Source organism: Chanodichthys erythropterus, chromosome 10, assembly GCF_024489055.1.
Source record: "Chanodichthys erythropterus isolate Z2021 chromosome 10, ASM2448905v1, whole genome shotgun sequence".
Lineage (NCBI taxonomy): Eukaryota > Metazoa > Chordata > Actinopteri > Cypriniformes > Xenocyprididae > Chanodichthys > Chanodichthys erythropterus.
The window spans coordinates 35881681-35900849 of NC_090230.1; the positions used below are offsets into that span (position 1 = coordinate 35881681).

At 38.4% G+C, this 19169-nt stretch overlaps 2 protein-coding genes across 2 annotated transcripts in view; one reads left to right on the forward strand and one right to left on the reverse strand.

The window, feature by feature from the left end:
* The window catches only part of tcf7l1a (transcription factor 7 like 1a), a 29770-nt gene extending 22024 nt beyond the window's left edge, over positions 1–7746 (forward strand). The window contains exons 5-12 of the mRNA XM_067399074.1: positions 2682–2817; positions 3145–3247; positions 3419–3502; positions 4726–4869; positions 4960–5119; positions 5542–5649; positions 5781–5832; positions 6575–7746. Of these exons, the coding sequence (XP_067255175.1) occupies positions 2682–2817; positions 3145–3247; positions 3419–3502; positions 4726–4869; positions 4960–5119; positions 5542–5649; positions 5781–5832; positions 6575–7041 (1254 nt within the window). The 3' untranslated portion in view covers positions 7042–7746. The remainder of the gene's footprint in view (positions 1–2681; positions 2818–3144; positions 3248–3418; positions 3503–4725; positions 4870–4959; positions 5120–5541; positions 5650–5780; positions 5833–6574) is intronic.
* A 6892-nt stretch (positions 7747–14638) lies between these two features.
* On the reverse strand, positions 14639–17259 carry casp17 (caspase 17, apoptosis-related cysteine peptidase). Its single transcript, XM_067399075.1, has 4 exons — positions 16981–17259; positions 16471–16634; positions 15712–15844; positions 14639–15612 (listed from the first exon to the last, which is right to left on the reverse strand). Exons 1-4 carry the CDS (start codon positions 17198–17200, stop codon positions 15296–15298), a joined length of 834 nt encoding a protein of 277 aa, XP_067255176.1. The 5' UTR covers positions 17201–17259; the 3' UTR covers positions 14639–15295.
* Positions 17260–19169: the final 1910 nt, after the last annotated feature.

Genomic DNA, 19169 nt, shown 5'->3' on the forward strand with positions numbered 1-19169 from the left:
GCTCCAGTTTTAACAGCTCCATGTGGTGGCACCAGAAGTCGTCTTTGGGCGGGTTCCTTCGCTAGCAGGCGGAGAAGAGCAACAGATTAATCAGCAGGTGTAGAGCGCTGACCCTGCACTTTGTTTCGTACAGTTGTGACTTTTGTCATTTTCAAATGGCTGCAACACCTTGTGGAGAGTCACTCCAAATAACTCTTAAGAAAACATGGTACATCATTGAATGGTTTCGCTAACATTGTTTTAACTTTAGTTCTAAGCATGGCCTAAGCGTTAAATAAGAGACTGATCTAGCACAATTGGTAAATATGTGCTTGAGAACTCTAGAGTCAATGTAATTTAACTGTGTGATACAAAAGGTGGAACAATGTTTACACAATGACTCACTTTTTCTGTTTGGAGAGGTGTTTTGTCAGCTGTTTTTCACTGTTTTGCTGGTCAGGCGTCTTCTCCTCCTACAGACCAACTTACAAAAGTGGATTTAGAGAGATTTATCAGGCTTCGCCCTTGATGAACTGCAGGACTTGTTTGAACAAAAGGTAAAAGGTACCTGTTGACAGACCTCAATTGAAGAAGAACCCAATCCTGCCATCTAAAGGTGGATTCCTGCATATTGCAACTAGAATGGTTTGCTGAGAAAGTGCTATTTTTGCTGTTTCATTGTCCTTATGTTACCAAACCCAGTGACTCAGCTTGCATATGTTTCCAGTGCTCACCATACTGTGGTCGTACTGTTTTCCCCCAGTCCTTAAATTAAGACTTAAATTGTGTTAATCTGGTGGACACTTCCATTCCATTAGCTGTAAAGCACCCACTTAAACAACAAATATGAGTACTCTGACCAGGTGTTGATATGGATCCTTGGGATGCTTGGGAGTCAGCCAGTCCCATCCAGTCCATTTGTAAGGGAGGCGAGGGGCCCAGTCTGGCGGCACTCTATGCTTGGGATGGTGGTGTCGGAGGCAAAACGGCTGGCGTGTTGACACAGCAGGGATTCTTGGCAGTAGGATAGTGAGAAAGAGAGACCATTAGCCTCAACAGCTAATATCATAGTGCAGTGGTCAAACACCATCTTACAGGATCAGTGCAAGTTGTCCTCTTCCTTTCTTTCTCAATCAACCTACTGACAGATCTTTAAAACAATCTTTTGATGGACCTTGCAGGGTTTCCAGAAGTCAGGCTCAGCCCGTCTCTGCAAATGCAATGCTAAATTATGTACAAACACAGAAACAGACAGTCAGACAGATAGATGGAATCAGTAAGGCGAGGGATAGAGAGGCAACCCAGAGATCTGGATGTGTTTGGACTGTGGGAAATGAGAGCCAGCCTTGTCTCAATGCAAGCCTTGTTCATGTTCGCAGAGTGCTGGTTGGAGCAGAGGTCAAACCCACTGCCTACATAGAGGTGGGGGGAAGGTTAGCATGGAGGAAACAAGACGGCATTCTCCACTCTCGCTCCCTTGTGACGTCCTGAGCCAACAAGTACCCTATTCAGTCTACAGCTCACCACCTTGCGTTGGCTTGTGTACACATCACAGCAGTGCTGCTTCTGATATTATTATAGTTCTGCTATATTTATGTAGTTGGGGTTTTGCTAGTAAATTATATTCTAATATAAGTTCCTCGGTATTCGGGAGGGGGTGGGTGATAGATTTACCTATAATTGACTTTGTACTTAAAATTGATGGGTTATCATTCCAGCAGCTAGCTATAAACAAGTCGAACTAACTACTTTGCTCAGCAAGATTCTCTTCAAACTGTTAGTATGCCATGACATTAGTTAACCTGAAAGAGAAAACTGACTAGACAGTTTATGCTATTGCAGCAAGCATTAGCATAGCGAACCCCTTGCTGGAACTCTTAGAATGTGAAACATGAAATTGAGCTTGCTTAGCTAGGCATTTCCAAGGCTTAACATATGGGTATGTGTAATAAAAAGCTGAAATAGTCTTTATGGTTGGTTTTGGCCAGAATATAGGGAACATTTTTAGCAACACTCCTCGGAAAGTCATTAGGTTTTAACTCAAAGGTAACATGTCCCTTTAGCAAGCACATTAGTCTAGCACAGGGATACCTTCCAGTTGCATTCTTGCTCCAACATACCTGCCTCTTAATCCTGAAGACCCTGATTAGCTGCTTACGGTGTATTTGATTAGGTTTTGCTACCCCTGGCCTAGCAGTTTCCAACATTGTGCCTTTTAACACTCTAAAATGTAGTCCTGATCTGTTTAACTTTTGCCACCTTGCCAAGAGAACCATTGAAGGATTTGTTACAACAGGTGCCTCTTGATCCCTAAGAGTGTAGTGACTGCCACTTCCCTTCAAATGCCAGGCCTGTCCTAGAGTCAGTTATGGCGAGTGGCAGCTGGAATCATCTCTCTTGTCGCTAGTGTGCTAAACGAGAGAAACGCTGCCTGCTAGGGGTGTAAGGTGTGATTTCTCCCACCCTCCATACAGCCGGTCAAATGCCCAACTGGTGTTTATTTTCCTTAAGTAGGAGAAGTAGGAAAAAGTAAACCCTGCTGTCGAGACCCATTGTTCTTTAAAACACTCTGGCGCCGTTCACAAGTAATGAGGTCTAATGGCTATTTTCTTCTTTCGCTTGCTTTTTTGGTTGCTTAAACATGCACACTCATCTCATTCCCCCCTCCCTCACCTCTTTCGCTTTCTCATTTTGTTTTTCAGTCCAATAAGGTGCCGGTGGTCCAACACCCCCATCACGTTCATCCCCTCACACCGCTGATCACCTACAGCAATGAACACTTCTCCCCGGGGACGCCTCCCTCTCACCTCTCACCGGAGATTCTCGACCCAAAGACAGGTAAGCGCCACCAACAGTTCAACAATCTGAGATGCAAAGCTTTGAGTGAAGTAATTACTTTTTTTGATTGAGTTTATTGCAAGTATGTGGGGATAGAAGTAGTTACAGGTGAAGTGTCATTTTGGTGCCACTAGTGGCACTAAACGGAATTGCAACTAGACCAGTGGTGTGAATTTAATTTTTATTAATTTTTTCTTCCTCTGAAGACAGTCACTATATTTGCAATTCATTTAGGTGCAGACAGCAGACAGAAATTAAACACTTCACCCTTAAATTGACTTGTTGATATTTGTCTTCAGTTTTCGTAATCTGCAATTATTTCTTCAGGTATACCAAGGACCCCTCACCCTTCAGAGCTGTCCCCATATTACCCTCTCTCTCCTGGGGCAGTTGGACAGATCCCTCACCCTCTAGGATGGCTGGTTCCTCAGTAAGTTTGAACTCTGTGGCCTTAAAATACATAACATCAACCTTATTTTACCCACGCAGATGGCATAATCAAGTTTGTAGCTATTTTTAAAAGTTCTCCTAGGAAAGGAGCAGCTGTTTGTCCTTGATTTTGCTTTAGCAAGTTGTTTGAGTGCTGTTCTTCTGTCTTCAGGCAAGGCCAGCATATGTACTCCATCCCTCCTGGGGGCTTCAGACACCCCTACCCTGCACTCGCCATGAACGCCTCCATGTCTAGGTATGTAAAAGAAGGCAGAACCTTCTTTTCTGCACCAACATGTTGATTTGAAGTTAAACTCACATCTATTATTAGACATGAGAAAGCAGACAGCACGATTCCTCCCTGAAGGCTCACAAAATAGATAGTACAGGAAACTGCTGATGTATTTTTTGCTCGATAATGGTGCCTTAGTCCCTCTTTCAACCCTGTGCAATGCTTTTGAATGCAGCACAATTTGGTTTTATTTCACTCAGATAAAAGTAACACTTAATTGCTAATGCTCCAATAAAATTACATTTTTTTTTTTTCTTTGAAATTAAATTTAGATATCACTGAAATGTTTTTAGCATGGCATTTTTAAATATACCATGGTGACAAATGATTGTAATATTTGCATATTTATAAGGTTTAAAAATACCATAAAAATACCACTGATAAACATGGAACTTTTTGAATCTGATGAAGAATAATTGTAATATTATGCAAATGTTACATGGAAAAACTTCCAACCAAGAGAATCTGAGCAAACGTATTTTAGTTAGATAAAACCTGTACGCACATAGAGTTATTGCTGCAGAAACTCAAGGGTGTAAATTATTTCACTTTCTACCATATTCCTGTAGATATGCCAGCCATTATATAAAAGTAGCACATTCTGAAACTCTTGCTGAATAGAAACTTCTCTAATGCATGATTTTATCATATTCTTTCCATTCATATAATGCTAAAATTTCCTTAGAATGCTGGATGAGTTCAGTTGTCGCACATCAGCCTGAAATCTCGATGTCTTTTAATCTCCCGCTATTGCTTTCATGGTTGTCTTATGACTGTGCACCTTTTGTTGGTCTGTAGCAAGAGAGAAATCGTTTTCTGCTTGCGTTCATTTTGTGGCACAGTGAAGTGCTGAAGTCCAGTGGAAATATGTGTTTAACAAGAGTGTGCAAATCACAGATTGGACCAGTTTTTTTTTTTCTTTTTCCTCATCTGTGAAAATGACAATGCTGCTATTGTATTAGCTGTTATGAATTTGGAAGCCCAGAGTACAGTTTTCCAGATGCAGCTGCTAGGATAGGTGCTCCTGGTGTGATGTCTGTCTATCCATCCATCTGTCTATCGTTCTGTCTGTCATTTTGTCTATCTGTCTGTCTCTGTCATTTTGTCCATCCATCCATCCAATACCTTGTTATATCTGTCTGTTTATTACTGTCTATTGCTGACGAGGAGTCTTTCTATCTCTCTAGCCTGGTATCCAGTCGTTTCTCTCCTCACATGGTGCCTCATCCTTCTCACGGCCTGCACCAGACGGGCATCCCTCACCCTGCCATTGTGTCGCCTGCCATCAAACAGGAGCCCAATGGTGACAACGGCAGCAACTCGACACACGGGTGAGTCTCTGTCCTCCATTACTCTCTCACAGTCGTTCCTCTGCTCTTCTCTGACTGACATCATCTTTGCATTCATCTGTGTCCGTACAGAAAGCCCTCTGTGCCTGTGAAGAAAGAGGAAGAGAAGAAGCCTCACATCAAGAAGCCTCTAAATGCCTTCATGCTATACATGAAGGAAATGAGGGCCAAAGTAGTGGCCGAATGCACCCTGAAAGAGAGCGCAGCCATCAACCAGATCCTGGGCAGGAGGGTGAGTGCTTACGACTCCCATTACGAGAGAAGCTAAGATGCATTAGTGTGTTTCTCTTCATCTTGTCTTAAAGGAACGGATCGTATAAAAATGAAAATTGACATTATTTACTCACACTCATGTCATTCCAAACCCGTATGAAGCACAAAAGGAGATATTCTGAAGATTGTGTTGGTCGCTCCATTCCGTGCAATTACAAGCTTCAAAACGTCATAAAAGGACACAAAAACATCATAAAAGTGGTCCGTGTGACTTGTATGCTTCTGAAATTTCTTCTTTTGTGCACAAGAAATAAACTCATATGGGTTTGGAATGACATGAGGGTGAGTAAATAATCAAATTGTACATTTCTCTGTGAAGCATCCCTTTTAAGAAATGAAAAAAAGGAGGCAAATTTAACCATATGTTCTTTTATTCCGCAGTGGCACTCTCTTTCACGTGAGGAACAGGCCAAATATTACGAACTCGCCAGGAAAGAACGGCAGCTGCACTCTCAGCTTTATCCGGGCTGGTCTGCGCGAGACAACTATGTAAGTGAGCCCAGAATGCAAAGTTTAGCACAAATCATGTGGGGTTCGGATTCCTCCGTTGTTTTTGGCAGCCAGGGGAGTTTTGCTTAATCAAACACATCTAATTTGCTCCAAATCATGTCTCTCCACAGGGAAAGAGGAAGAAACGGAAGAGAGACAATAAACCTGATTCCCCACCAGAGAGTAAGTGTCACTGGCCATCTGTATTTCTTTCTCAGATTCTGTACGTGTAGTCTTTGCCTGAACTAGAGCGGAATCTTTTTCCCAGCATCCCTGTTGGTCCGATCACTCAACTCACAGATCATGTTCAGTTCAATTTTGACATTAGAAGCTAGATGATGAACGTTTTGGGTTTTTTTTTCCTTTGTGCATTGGATTTTTCATTTATTCACATTGAAACCCATATGTTTTAAACCCATATGACTTTCTTCTGAACAAAACATGACATTTAGTTTTTTTTTTTTTTGGGATTAATTTAGGAGCAATTGGGAGTAATTTGTAGCAGTTTTATATTTTTATGAAAATTATGCTTTAAATTTATTCACTATTTTTTCATATCATAATCATTAATTTTGGTCATTTTTTTAAATAAAATGTCATCTAAATGTATTTGATTAAAAATTATTTTCTAAAAAAATGCAAAAATTGATTTAAATTTAAAAATAAAATATTAAATATTCAAACTTTTTTATATATTATAGTATTATTTATTAGTAACTTTTATTTTTTATTTTTATACTTTCAGTTCAGTTCCAGCTATTTTGCTATGTGCTTTTGCCATCGTTATGACTTGTCATAACAGTATGTTTTACTAGTTTAATTATCATCATAATGGCCATTTTTCATCTCGTTTGCATTATTGTGAAAAACATTTCGGTTAACACATTTTGGGAGTATATTTAACCCTTTTTCCCCTCATCTGCAGGTAGCTTCTCGCCCCAGCCCAAGAAGCAGTGCATCCCGTACCTGCCGTCCGAGAAAATGTGTGATAGCCCTACCTCCTCGCACGGTAGCATGCTGGACTCCCCCGCCACGCCGTCGGCCGCACTGGCATCACCAGCGGCCCCTGCGGCCACTCACTCGGAGCAGGCGCAGCCCCTGTCCCTCACCACCAAACCGGAGGGAAGAGTCCACCACCCACACTTCCCCCTGCCAGGGAAAGCCTCGGGCTCCAGCTCCACATCCTCTTCCTCGTCCACCTCCACCACCTCCCATCCGAGCATCTCTCTCCACAGCCAGTCGGCGACCCTCCTTTCCCGCCCCATCCCGTTCACCACCCTGCCTCACTCCCTACTCTCCCCATCCTCACCTTTCCACCAGGCAGCCCTACATTCCCATCATGCCTTGCTGCAGACACAACCTCTCTCCCTGGTCACCAAATCAGTGGAGTAAAAAAAAAAAAGAAAAAAAAAAACTTTTTACACCTGTATATTGCTTTGTTTTTACATTTTTATAGATATTAGACCAAGTTTTTAAGATAGAATGAAAAGGAATAATTATTGGTCAATATTTGACCACCCCTCTATTTTGCTTTTCTCTTTTAAACAAAAATGTATTTTTTGTAAATTGCCTTTTCCAATGTGATTCTCCAATGTTGCTACTTGTATAAAAGACAAATGTATAAAGGTTTCTCCTTTTTTTTTTTTTTTTTTTTTTTTTAAAGCCGTACTTGACAAAATACAATTTGTAGTTTTAGTTCAATTCAATCTAATGGTAGTTAGGAGTTTAATTTTTTTTTTTTTTTTTTATTACTGCTTTCTTTTCTTCTCTCTTGTTTTTATTTTTATTATTTCTCGACTTCTTTCTTTTGGTACCACCTCACCCTGTTCCTAACCCTGTTTGTGTGACTCTCCTAAGACTCCATAGCTAATAAACCTCAAGTTATTTCTAAAGGCTGCATTGTGTTTTTGCTGTGTGAGGACACTGCATGTGATGACTGGCTGAATAATACGACATAGATCTTCTGAATAGAGCCAGTATCACACACGCTGACAGTGTTCATTTATCTAATTAGGGCTCATGAAGTGGTGTGTGTGAAATCCTGGCACTCATGATGTGCGCAAACTAAATTATATAACTCGTTGTTGCGTAAAAGACAGCCTAGTAAAGGAAAAAGTAGACTGTGTTGTTTAAAAACACTGACATTATCCTCCTGGTAAAAGTTCTCTGGGAGAGTAGTTTAACCAAAAATAGACATTTAAGGCCCGTTCACACCAAGAACGATAGCTATATTTGCGTCCACACCAACGAACGATAACCGTCTGTTTATTCACCATCTTCATTGACTTTGTGTTGCGTGAGGCTGCCTCCTTGTCATTTCTGACTTGTAACAAAAAACAGAACAATGCCTTAAAGTTGCTGTGTGACAAGGTGTACAGCAAACAAGCTAAAAAACCCAGAACCAGGTTTTTATAAGCTACCGAACCGTAAAAGCCAGCTTTTAAGGAGACAAAAGTGTATAGGGGCAATAAGACGTGAAGCATCAGCAGGAAGAATGGGTAAATTTTGGGATCCTGACACTCAGTATGCCTCATTAAAGGTGCTAAAGAGGATGTTTTGTTTTATACATTTTTGCAATATTACTTGAAACTGTCTTTACTAACTGATAAAATACTATTTATAAGGTGCACTGAAAGGAATAATATTAATATGCATCATCTGTGCACGAGGTAGGGCCTTAAAAACATCAGCCAATCGTTTACGCCATCATCGCGTAAACGATTGGCCCTCTGGCTTGTCAATCACTGCCATGATGTTCCTTGTGAGAGATGTGCGCGGCTGCGCGCTCCAGTAACTTCCCACACTCCACAGGCGCCGCATGCAATGTTTTTGTCAGGAGACAGGAGTAACAACTGCAGATTATGAGTTACCTGCGGTGAGTCCGACATAATGAATCCACTAACACGACACAGCGAATGCCGGTGGTAAACACTCCTGTTCCAATACTCGTGCATGATTTTTGGGAGGCGTTCCTTTGAAATTATCTGTGAAGGAGGGGGGTTGTTCTTACGCATGCGCTCATTTCAAAAACTCACTAACAGTCTTTGGTTTCTGAGTCGACGAAAAAATCCACTCTATCACCTTTAAGCCTACATGTGCAGTAAACATTTAGTCACTGTTAAGTCAAATATCCAAATGTCAGTTTTATATATTATATTTCCTGTCACTGATTACGTTCCCCTCCAGTGGGCGTAGTTCTCATAGTAATATGACATGTCACGCTCTGTCTCAATCGCCTGTATCCACTTTTTAGTCCTTAAACGCTCATTTTTTGGGGTTGACAGCTTATAAAAACTTCTGGGTTTTTGGTTCTGTTTTTTTTTTAGCTTGTTTGCTGCACACCATGTCACATAGCAGCTTTTAGACATTGTTCTGTTTTTTGTTATAAGTCAGAAATGACAAGGAGGCAGCCCGGTGGACGTGGTTTTCAGATTATGAATTTTGAATTGTCAAACTGTGGTGTCTTTTTCTGGACATCGGCGATTAACTTCTCGGCAATGTCGTTCGCCGTTTTAAATGCGCGATCCCTTAGATTAGAATGGATTCTGATTGGCTGTCAGTGTTTTAACGGTCAACATGTGGGAAAAAGTCTTTCTGAAAGTGATTCCAACGATATCGTTTCTTGTGGTGTGGACAATGCTATTCTTTTATATTTAAAAGAAGAACATCTCTTTATCATTATCTTTATCGTTATCGTTATCGTTTTTGGCATGAACGGGCCTTAATGTGACCTCAAAATTTAAGTTATTTACTTTCTTAACCCTATAAAGCTTACTATATCATATTTGATATACAAATTTCTATAACCTCTAAATGATGATCAAAACTGCAGAAAAACCTGTTACACACAATCTCACCTTATTGATAGTTTATACTTTTTAGTAAGTGCAATGCCTTATAATGCTAGTACAGCATTATATGCTGTGAAGTCTTTACTGATTTTTATAAAGTAAATGTAAGAATAACTAATTTTATATGTCAAGATGAACACATACTGGACTGAAGCAACTTAGGTTTATTTGACATCATTTTTAAAAAAAAAAACCCAAAAAAAACATGGTAAAATGTGAGTATCAAATATGATACATCAGTCTTTTGAGGAATGTTTCTCTCTTAAAGGGTTAGTTCACCCAAAAATGAAAATTCTGTCATTTATTACTCACCCTCATGCCGTTCCACACCCATAAGACCTTTGTTAATCTTCAGAACACAAGATGTTTTAGTTGAAATCCGATGGCTCCGTGAGGCCTGCATAGCCAGCAATGACATTTCCTCTCTCAAGATCCATAAAGATACTAAAAACATATTTAAATCAGTTCATGTGAGTACAGTGGTTCAATATTAATATTATAAAGCGACGAGAATATTTTTGGGTGTCCAAAAAAAAAACAAATAACGACTTATTTAGTGATGGCCGATTTCAAAACGCTGCTTCAGGAAGCTTCGGAGCATAATGAATCAGCGTGTCGAATCATGAGTCGGATCACTTTTCAAACAGCCAAACGGCTGAAATCACATGACTTTGGTGCTCCGAACAGCTGATTCGACACACTGATTCATTATGCTCCGAATCTTCCTAAAGCAGTGTTTTGAAATCAGCCATCATTATATAAGTGGGTTTTTTTGGCACATCAAAAATATTCTCGTCGCTTTATAATATTAATATTGAACCACTGTACTCACATGAACTGATTTAAATATGCTTTTAGTACATTAATGGATCTTGAGAGAGGAAATGTCATTGCTCCCTATGCAGGCCTCACGGAGCCATCGGATTTCAACTAAAATATCTTAATTTGTGTTCTGAAGATTAACGAAGGTCTTACGGATGTGAAACGACACAAGGGTGAGTAATTAATGACAGAATTTTAATTTTTGGTTGAACTAACCCTTTAATCATTGTATTGCGTTGCATTATAAATGCATATATTGCTTTATTATAAAATGCAAGACAATTTTTTCAAAAACTTCAGAGCTTTGATTATTAAATGAAAGTATTTGAATATCATCTTACTAAGACTGGTTGATTGGAGAGGTGAACATGATTTCACAAAGTACAACATGCTCCTGGATCAACATCTTTGATCCTAGAAACAACATTCCAAACAACCAGTCAGATTTGAGGGATAGGTTTACGGTTTATGCCAAGTTTAGGCTTAAAACCAGGGTTAGGTGCTTCTATAAGTGTTATTCACATATCATTTCCCTCTGATTTAGGGATAAGTTATGGGTAGGAGTAGGACTACATTTTCAGACAGGAATGTTGTTTCAGGATCAACAAAATATGTTGATCCAGGAACATATCTTACTTGGCAAAACACTGTGTTATTGGGAGATTATTGTGCAGTAAGTAGTATGTGGGATATTATTATGATTATGACTGTTTTCTCATAAATTTCGGAATAGTTTATGAATGTGGCTTTTCTTTCTGAAATGTATACTGTCGGTTATGTTTATCTGAACAAACATTATTTGATTTCATTGTGTGGTTTATTTTATTGACAGGCTTGTGAGGTAAAAGTAACCAAAGTCCCTATAAAGTGAGCTTTGTGTGATGATGAGGACGCAGGAACATATTGTTTTCAGGCAGCTGTAAATTAGCAAGATTGCATACTCGGTCACAAGGCTAAAAGCTGTGTCCAGAATTAAAATATTTCCACACGTTTACAGCACTATTATACATGTTTTGACATACTGCCACTTTTTTTAACGAAGAGGCTTGGAAAGTCTGTCCTCTGAGATCTCATTAGCTATTTCAATTAGCAAACGGCATGGAAGGTAGGTTACGGGATTCTGTGGCCCCTGGGATGCCGATGGCTGCCAGGAAGGAGCAATTAGGTCTCACGGAGGAGACGGAGTGACCACACTTCACAGACATATGCTTTACAGAGACGGCAAATGTGAAGAAACGGATATCAGTGTGTGCTAACGTCACTTTCCACCATCCTGATATCTGGAAACCAGTTTGCAGAATCTTCTCAATTCCTCCTCAAATGTTAGGTCTTAAAGTGTGGCTAGCAAGGTAACATGTGAGATTGAGAATATTCTGTATCTTAATGTTCTTTGATGAAATCAACTTATCTGGTCATCCTCAGCTTAACAAGTAGACATTCTGATGTCCTATATTGATATGACCTTGTCGTCTCTAGTGACAAATTTACAGATTAAATGTGGCACATAAGCGCCTTTGAAGTGGCAATTAGGTGTCTCTACACTGATGCTACTCAGATCTGGCATAAATGCTTTTACACAGCAATTTTAAATGGATACTTTATGCTGCAGAACATCTATATAGTAAATTTTAAGCAGGTGCAGAGCAGCCTTAACTCAAAAGATGCCTTCACATTGTTCTTTTTGGTCTGCTCTCAAGGAAAGTGCTGAAGCAGTCGCACTCGAACCCATAATTACGAGATGACCTGGACAGTTCATTTGTGGTGTTGTGGTGAGTAAAAATGACACATTCCAGACTAAAGGGACAGTCGACCAGGAAACATTTAAGGTGCTAAGAATGGCTTTAAGCAGAATTCAGTCACTTTTGTGAAAAGTGTTGTAATGAAATTGGCTCTGTGATTTTGTTTTGTGGGTATAAGATTAATCTTTAGAAATTTTGATACAGTCACCAGATGGTAAAAACATGGCATTTTGATAGCCTAATGATATGCACCATGATGTTTATGTGTTTACTTCCAAAAGACATGGCAGTATCCCAGTACTTTTTGATATTTTGTAACAAAAAAAAAGTGAAATGTCTATTAATTTATTATTTTATGAATGTAAGCTCAGATTCTGCAAAAAATAATGTAACCTAATAGCCCAGAACTTAAAGGGTTAGTTCACCCAAAAATGAAAATAATGTCATTTATTACTCACCCTCATGTCGTTCTACGCCTGTAAGGCCTTTATTCATTTTCGGAACACAAATTAAGATATTTTTTATTAAATCCGATGGCTCAGTGAGGCCTGCATTCAAAGCAATGACATTTCCTCTCTCACGATCCATATTTAAAACAGTTCATGTGAGAACAGTGGTTCTACCTTAATATTATAAAGCGACGAGCATACTTTTTGTGCGCCAAAAAAACAAAATAACGACTTTTCAAAAATGTAGTGATGGGCCGATTTCAAAACACTGCTTCGGAGCTTTCCGAATCGAATCAGTGACTCGGATCTCCTATCAAACGGCTAAACTGCTGAAATCACGTGACTGTGATTCGATTCGCAAAGCTCCGAAGCAGTGTTTTGAAATCGGCCCAAACACCATATTTTTGAAAAGTCGTTACTTTTTGCCGCACAAAAAGTATTCTCGTCGCTTTATAATATTAAGGTAGAACTACTGAACTGTTTTAAAAATGTTTTTAGTACCTTTATGGATCTTGAGAGAGGAAATGTCATTGCTTTGAATGCAGGCCTCACTGAGCCATCGGATTTAATCAGAAATATCTTAATTTGTGTTCCGAATATGATCGAATTCAGGGTGTGGAACGACATGAGGGTGAGTAATAAATGACATAATTTTAATTTTTGGGTGAACTAACCCTTTAAAGTGTGTCAGATATGTGTTTCCAGGAAAATATGTGAGGACTGAACATTTTTTATTGTAATTTTTCAAAATATCATAAAACTACAAAAGATATAGGTCTACAAGTGAAAACTTTGAAAACCACTGACCTGAGCGATGAATTATTGGTGTGCTACGAGATTGCGGTTTAGTGAATAAACAAATCAATCAATCAATTAATCAATCAATAAATCTTTTAGGTATTTCAACAAGAAAGTTATAAGTTTGTACAATGTGATTTTGTAACATGAGGCAAAAATGAATAGCCCTTTGTTGTTATGAGACCACATCTAGTAGGAAATAAATATTATTTATTTAACCCTGCCAGAACATTTTTAACAATGTAGACTTGTAACATGAGAAATTAATATTTGTGTGCTACGACACCGCCCTCTACTTGCAGACATAAATATCATATTGGTGTATGTCAGTAGAATTATCGGCCTTCCGCCAGCAGATGGCGATGTTGTCTTGAGATGTCTGTGGAAGACCGGGGCTAGTTGTCACACGCTAGCAAAAATTTGTTTTGCCAATGTCACTATATGAGGTAAATCCGGCCCTGCTCACGGTAAATTTCTGTTGTGAATTTCAATTTCTGTACAGATACTTTATTGTCTGCACAAAAAGCTGTTGAACATTTCCATCGTTGCCCAAAACAAAAGACACGGTTCACTGAACACACTTTTTGACGTTTTGTAACAGTAGCGTGTTGTAATGAGGTCAATTATCGCAATGGGCAGTCAGTTCAAGTTTATGTTGTGTACATTTATCATGAAAAGATTGTGGCATAATATATTTAAACTTGATTTTTGTTTCAATAATCATAACTTAAATAAAAAAAAAAAATAAAAAAAAAACATATAGCATAAAATTTGATCTTGTTCATTCAAATGAAAATAAACCTCTCTTGAGTGAAGTATTTTCAGATGAATCCTGGCATCAGTTTCTTGATCAACAGGCCGTGAGGAAATCCTGCTTGTCTGGATCTCCTGTCACTTTACTTTCATTCGTGTGCAATGACCTGTACAGTCAATATACCAGGGTCAAAGTGTGATTACTATGATTACTTAATCTGAGTCACAGACAGCTGAACATTTGTTTCAGCCAGAATATGTTAGAAATGATCACATTCATTTTCGGTAATTCTGTAAAATGCCCTTTGGTCTGCTGCATCGGAGCTCATGTAAACTTGTTTCTGAAACCAAATAAAATAGCTTGATGTTATTATTTAGATCAGTTATGCCTAGCAAGTTATTACACTTCCATATTTTGCCATATTTAAAAAATAGAAATATATATATATATATATATATATATATATATATTCATACAGATTTTTTTACCCAAAAGTATTCTAAAAATGTTTAACACTAGCATAACTTTGTCAATAATACACTTAAAATCTTAAATTACACTTTAATTACTCTTTATTTGGGGTCAGTACAATAAGGACATTTATAATATTACAAAATATTTCTGTTTCAAATAAAAAGTGTTCTTTTGAACTTTCTATTTATCAAAGAATCCTGAAAAAAAAAATATCACCGTTTCCACAAAAATATTAAGCAGCACACATTAATAACAATAAGAAATCTTTATTGAGCAGCAAATCAGCACATTAGAATGATTTCTGCAGGATCATGTGACACTGAAGACTGGAGTAATGATGCTGAAAATTCAGCTTTGCATCAGAGGAATAATATTTCATGATATTACTATTTTTACTGTATTTTTGATAAAATAAATGCAGCCTTGGTGAACACAGGACACTTCTTTCAAAAACATTAAAACATCTTACTAACCCCAAAAGTTTAAATGGTATTGTATATGCATAATAAATAGAATATATAGGCTACATGAGTAGGTTGCAAAAACTCATGATACACAAATTGAGCACTATGAAAGCACAGGTCACATCTGGTAACTTTCCCAACCACTCACTTCCTTCTGAAACTTTACGTGACATGACGTCACTGGCTTCATTATCAGTCTCCGGTGAGATACTTTGAGAGATGTTATAGAAAAGTTTATCTGAGATAAAGATTTCCCTCATCAGATTCTTCACAGTCAGTCTCTGTTAAATGATCTTCAGCTGATGGAGCTCTTCCGGGACCTTCTGGGTTCATCGATGAGTTTTGTGGCTGCAAAGCTCAAGCTCAAATCTTCTGCTGCCGTCCTGGTGTCCATGAACGGGAAAACTTCTCTGGTAAAGCGGGTCACAAAGCACGGCATCTGCTTTTTGCCACCCAACTTTTCCCCTCTCGATTGGAAGTTGTAGGCCACCTGGTGGTTTAGTCGAGTCAGAAGTTTTGTGATCTCCAGATCTGGACCTCCTTCCTTTTCCAGCAAATCACAGAGAGTCTGAATCAACGGCGAGCCCAGAGGATGCATGAACGCACCGTAACCTTCAAAACAAATGCAACACATGAACGTGAGTGAGGAAATGAAGCGATTGTGACTTTATGATCTATGCAAAACAATGTTCTGGAGATAATAAATCGTACCTGGTGATGTGGCGTACATAACTGCAGTGTCATTAGGAATGGAAAAAAGCTCAGACAAGCCGTCCTCTTCCTCTGAGGATGAAGAGTCTGTCTCCACCTCCACACCTCCATCTAACTCATGTCCTCGACAAGCCTGCACAGCAGAAAATCACGATAGTAAATATCCATTGAAAATCTTTAACAAGTCACAAGCTTTAAGTATAATATCAAACTCAAAATCAATACTTCAGTGTGACGTTTTTAAAGACTGTTTAGCCTTTCTGAATTATGTCCACAATTTTTTTGTAACCACATAGCAAGTGCCACAAAAGTCACAAGTTTTGTACAATTCTACGAAGCCCTGCACATGACATCAGGACAAACACACACACCTCTTGCATTGCAAAAATTGATGCACCTCTTGATGAAAATAACATCAAAACATTTATTTCCATCGAGAGGTGCATACATTTTTGGTCAAGATCTTGCTCTTAAGCAAATCCAAACATCACTCTTTTGTTTTTTTTGTTTTTTTGGCCAGTCAGTTTAAATATATATATATCCTGCATGTCATGCGTAGAGGTCTGCACAATTATGATTTAAGTAAAAAAAAAAGTTAAAAAAAATCAAAACACTAAAAACAGAAGGTAAAGGGTGAAGGAATTCAAAACTTGAATGTAATGACAACAGCCATCAATACTTGCTGAAGCACAGGCTCTTTCGCAAGAACATGACAGTCACAAGACTTTCACAAGTGAGTACATTTTTCACAAATTGTACCTGGATCAGGAAGAGTTTGCTCTTGTCCGCCATTGAATTGCCTCCAAAGTAGCTGTAGATCTCGGCCAGTTTCACGGCACATCCGTCAGCACCAAACACAACACCCTCCTCACCATGAGTGGATATGATGCCCACAAAACAGTCTTTGACCGTCTTCTCGCTCTCTGAGGATGGAGGACGGAGAATTAGTTAAAAAGAAAGTGATGTATAACTAAACAAAAGGAACAGATTCTGCATGTGTTCTTTTTTTGAGCTTATTTGTTCCCATTGAAAGTATTATTTATTTTCAGGCAATATCCATAAGATGTCAATGTTTACAAGGTTAAAGATTTACGATGACAAAATCTCTTCTAATCAAATTGCATATCATATATGTTCAGCTTTCAGTCTGCATGATTTTTATTCATCAACTAGTAGGTTTGTTGCTCATATGATTCATTCATTCATTCATTTCTGATTGATACCAATATCAAATTGTCATTCAAATTAATTATTAGACAATATAATTACCTGCTTTAAATGCTTCATAGATCTCTTCTGCTTCAGTGTCTATTCTGATTTCCACAGAGAAGCCGAGTTTGGTGAGGATTTTGTGAAGTCTCCGAGAGTCTCTCTTCACACCGTTCCTCTTGTTCAGACCTGCATCTGGATAGAAGTTCTCCACAGACACTATTAACGCCCTGTTCTTCATTCTCTTGTTTTCTGTGAAAGGAAATCTACAAAAAGACATGGTTCTCTCTTCTGTCAGACTCTGAGGTATAATGCAGTCAAAAACTGTGTGAGAATAAGGAGAGTCTGTCCCTGTGTCAACATCATATAACAGGTGAGTCCAGCCTTAAGGCTCATTTGCAGTCTGTCATGCCATATTTGGAGTGTTTCCTCCAGACATTAATTGCAACACTGGAACTTTTCCAGACAAGTCACAAGGTTTAGCTCATAAAAAGGTGATTTACTAGCTTTGTAGGTGCTTGCATTTATCTTCCAATTTACCAACAGTGTTTTTTTGGTAACTGAGGATGTAAGGAAGGTGCATTGCAACAAAATTAATAGTAGAAAAATTGAAAAGAAAGAAAACAGATTTTCATTCACTCAAGAATGAGCACACCTTTATTTGTGCTGAGGAAGGGTGGATATGAACACCTTAGACAGGCAGCATGATTTACAACTCAACACTGTCAGCAATGTTCTGTATGTCAGCAGGTATAAACACAAACAGCCAATAATAAGAAAGCGTAAAGGACACAGTGCAAATTAGCAAAAAAAACATGCTTTTCTTATTTTGTTTTTACTTTTTATCAATTGCTATTCAGGTTTCTCTGTGTCAATATTCAAATATGAATTAAGTAGCACATAAACTGTGTTGTCACGTAATACCTGTTTTGTTACTCAGCACCCGAATTTGGCTATTTTACTCATTTAGCATAAAACCTGATCATCTGTGTTCATTCAAATGAGCAAAAACCTCTCATTGCTCTTGAGTGAAGTATTTTCAGATGAATCCTGACATCAGTATTCTTGATGTACAGGCCGTGTGCACTGATGAAATCTTGCATGTCTGGATCTGCTGTCACGTACATTCATTTGTGTGCAAAAACCTGTACAGCAAATGTATCGGGTAAAGTGTGACCATGATTACTTAATATGAGTCACAGACAGCTGAACATTTGTTTCGGTTTTATTTTGACCTCAGATAGAATATGATCGAAATTATCATCACATTCGTTTTTGGTAATTCTGTAAAATGCCCTTTGGTCTGTTGCATCGGAGCTCATGTAAATTTATGTTTCTGAAACCAAATAAAATTGCTTGATGTTATTATTTAGATCAGTTATGCCTAGCAAGTTATTACACTTCCATATTTTGCCATATTTAAAAAATAGAAACATTTTATTATCATGGATTTTTTTTTACACAAAAGTATTCTAAAAATGTTTAATACAAGCGAAACTTTGTCAATAATAAATGATTCTTAAATTATACTACGGAGCTGATGAATGCTTGAATCTGATTGGTTGACAAATGTTCTAAAGTGTGCAATTATTTTCAGGGAAACACACGTCTAAAGTAGTTCTAGGAGGTTTTGACCGCATTACAGTTCCATATCACTTCGCCAAATGATTTCACTTATTTCAAAAGGTCCTTACAGCCTACAATTGCAAAAGAAACAAAACCCACAACGACACCGACCAAGCAAATAAATATAGTAAACAACAGGAGAAAAACAACAAAATATTGTCATGGTTTTTTGCCACAATTATTATGTCCTGAAAGTGCATACTCTCTCCCGTTCTCTCTCTCTCACTCAAACGCACACGCATACAATACGGACACACACTTGCACAGAAATGTGTTGTCCACGCTGCTCTGATGAATTAATCAGTAAAATAGTTTAGGCACTTAAAGGTGGGGTATCCATTTTTTCAACTACACTGGGGTGTGTTTCCCAAAAGCATCGTTAGCCAAGTAACATTGCAAGTACTGCCGTTACTTACGTAGTTCAACGAGTTGGTGTTTCCCGAATCCATCGTTCAAACGAACATTCGCAAACTGCATCGCAAACTTGTGTGGTTGGAACGACAGCTCTCGAGCTGTGGTTAGAAGCATAGTTTCCTGTTTTTATGACATGTGGACTTAATAAATCGTTATCTTGAGCAAAATAAGCAAGCTGACATTAATGTATATCTTTTATTTATCTGTTA

Excerpts from the sequence above, each read along its gene's own strand:
- casp17 (XM_067399075.1), bottom strand. The coding sequence starts at position 17,200 with ATGTCTTTTTGTAGATTTCCTTTCACAGAAAACAAGAGAATGAAGAAC. Across the intron at positions 16,635-16,980 it reads CTATGAAGCATTTAAAGCAG|AGAGCGAGAAGACGGTCAAA; the intron begins GTAATTATATTG and ends CTCCATCCTCAG. Across the intron at positions 15,845-16,470 it reads GCAAACTCTTCCTGATCCAG|GCTTGTCGAGGACATGAGTT; the intron begins GTACAATTTGTG and ends TCTGCTGTGCAG.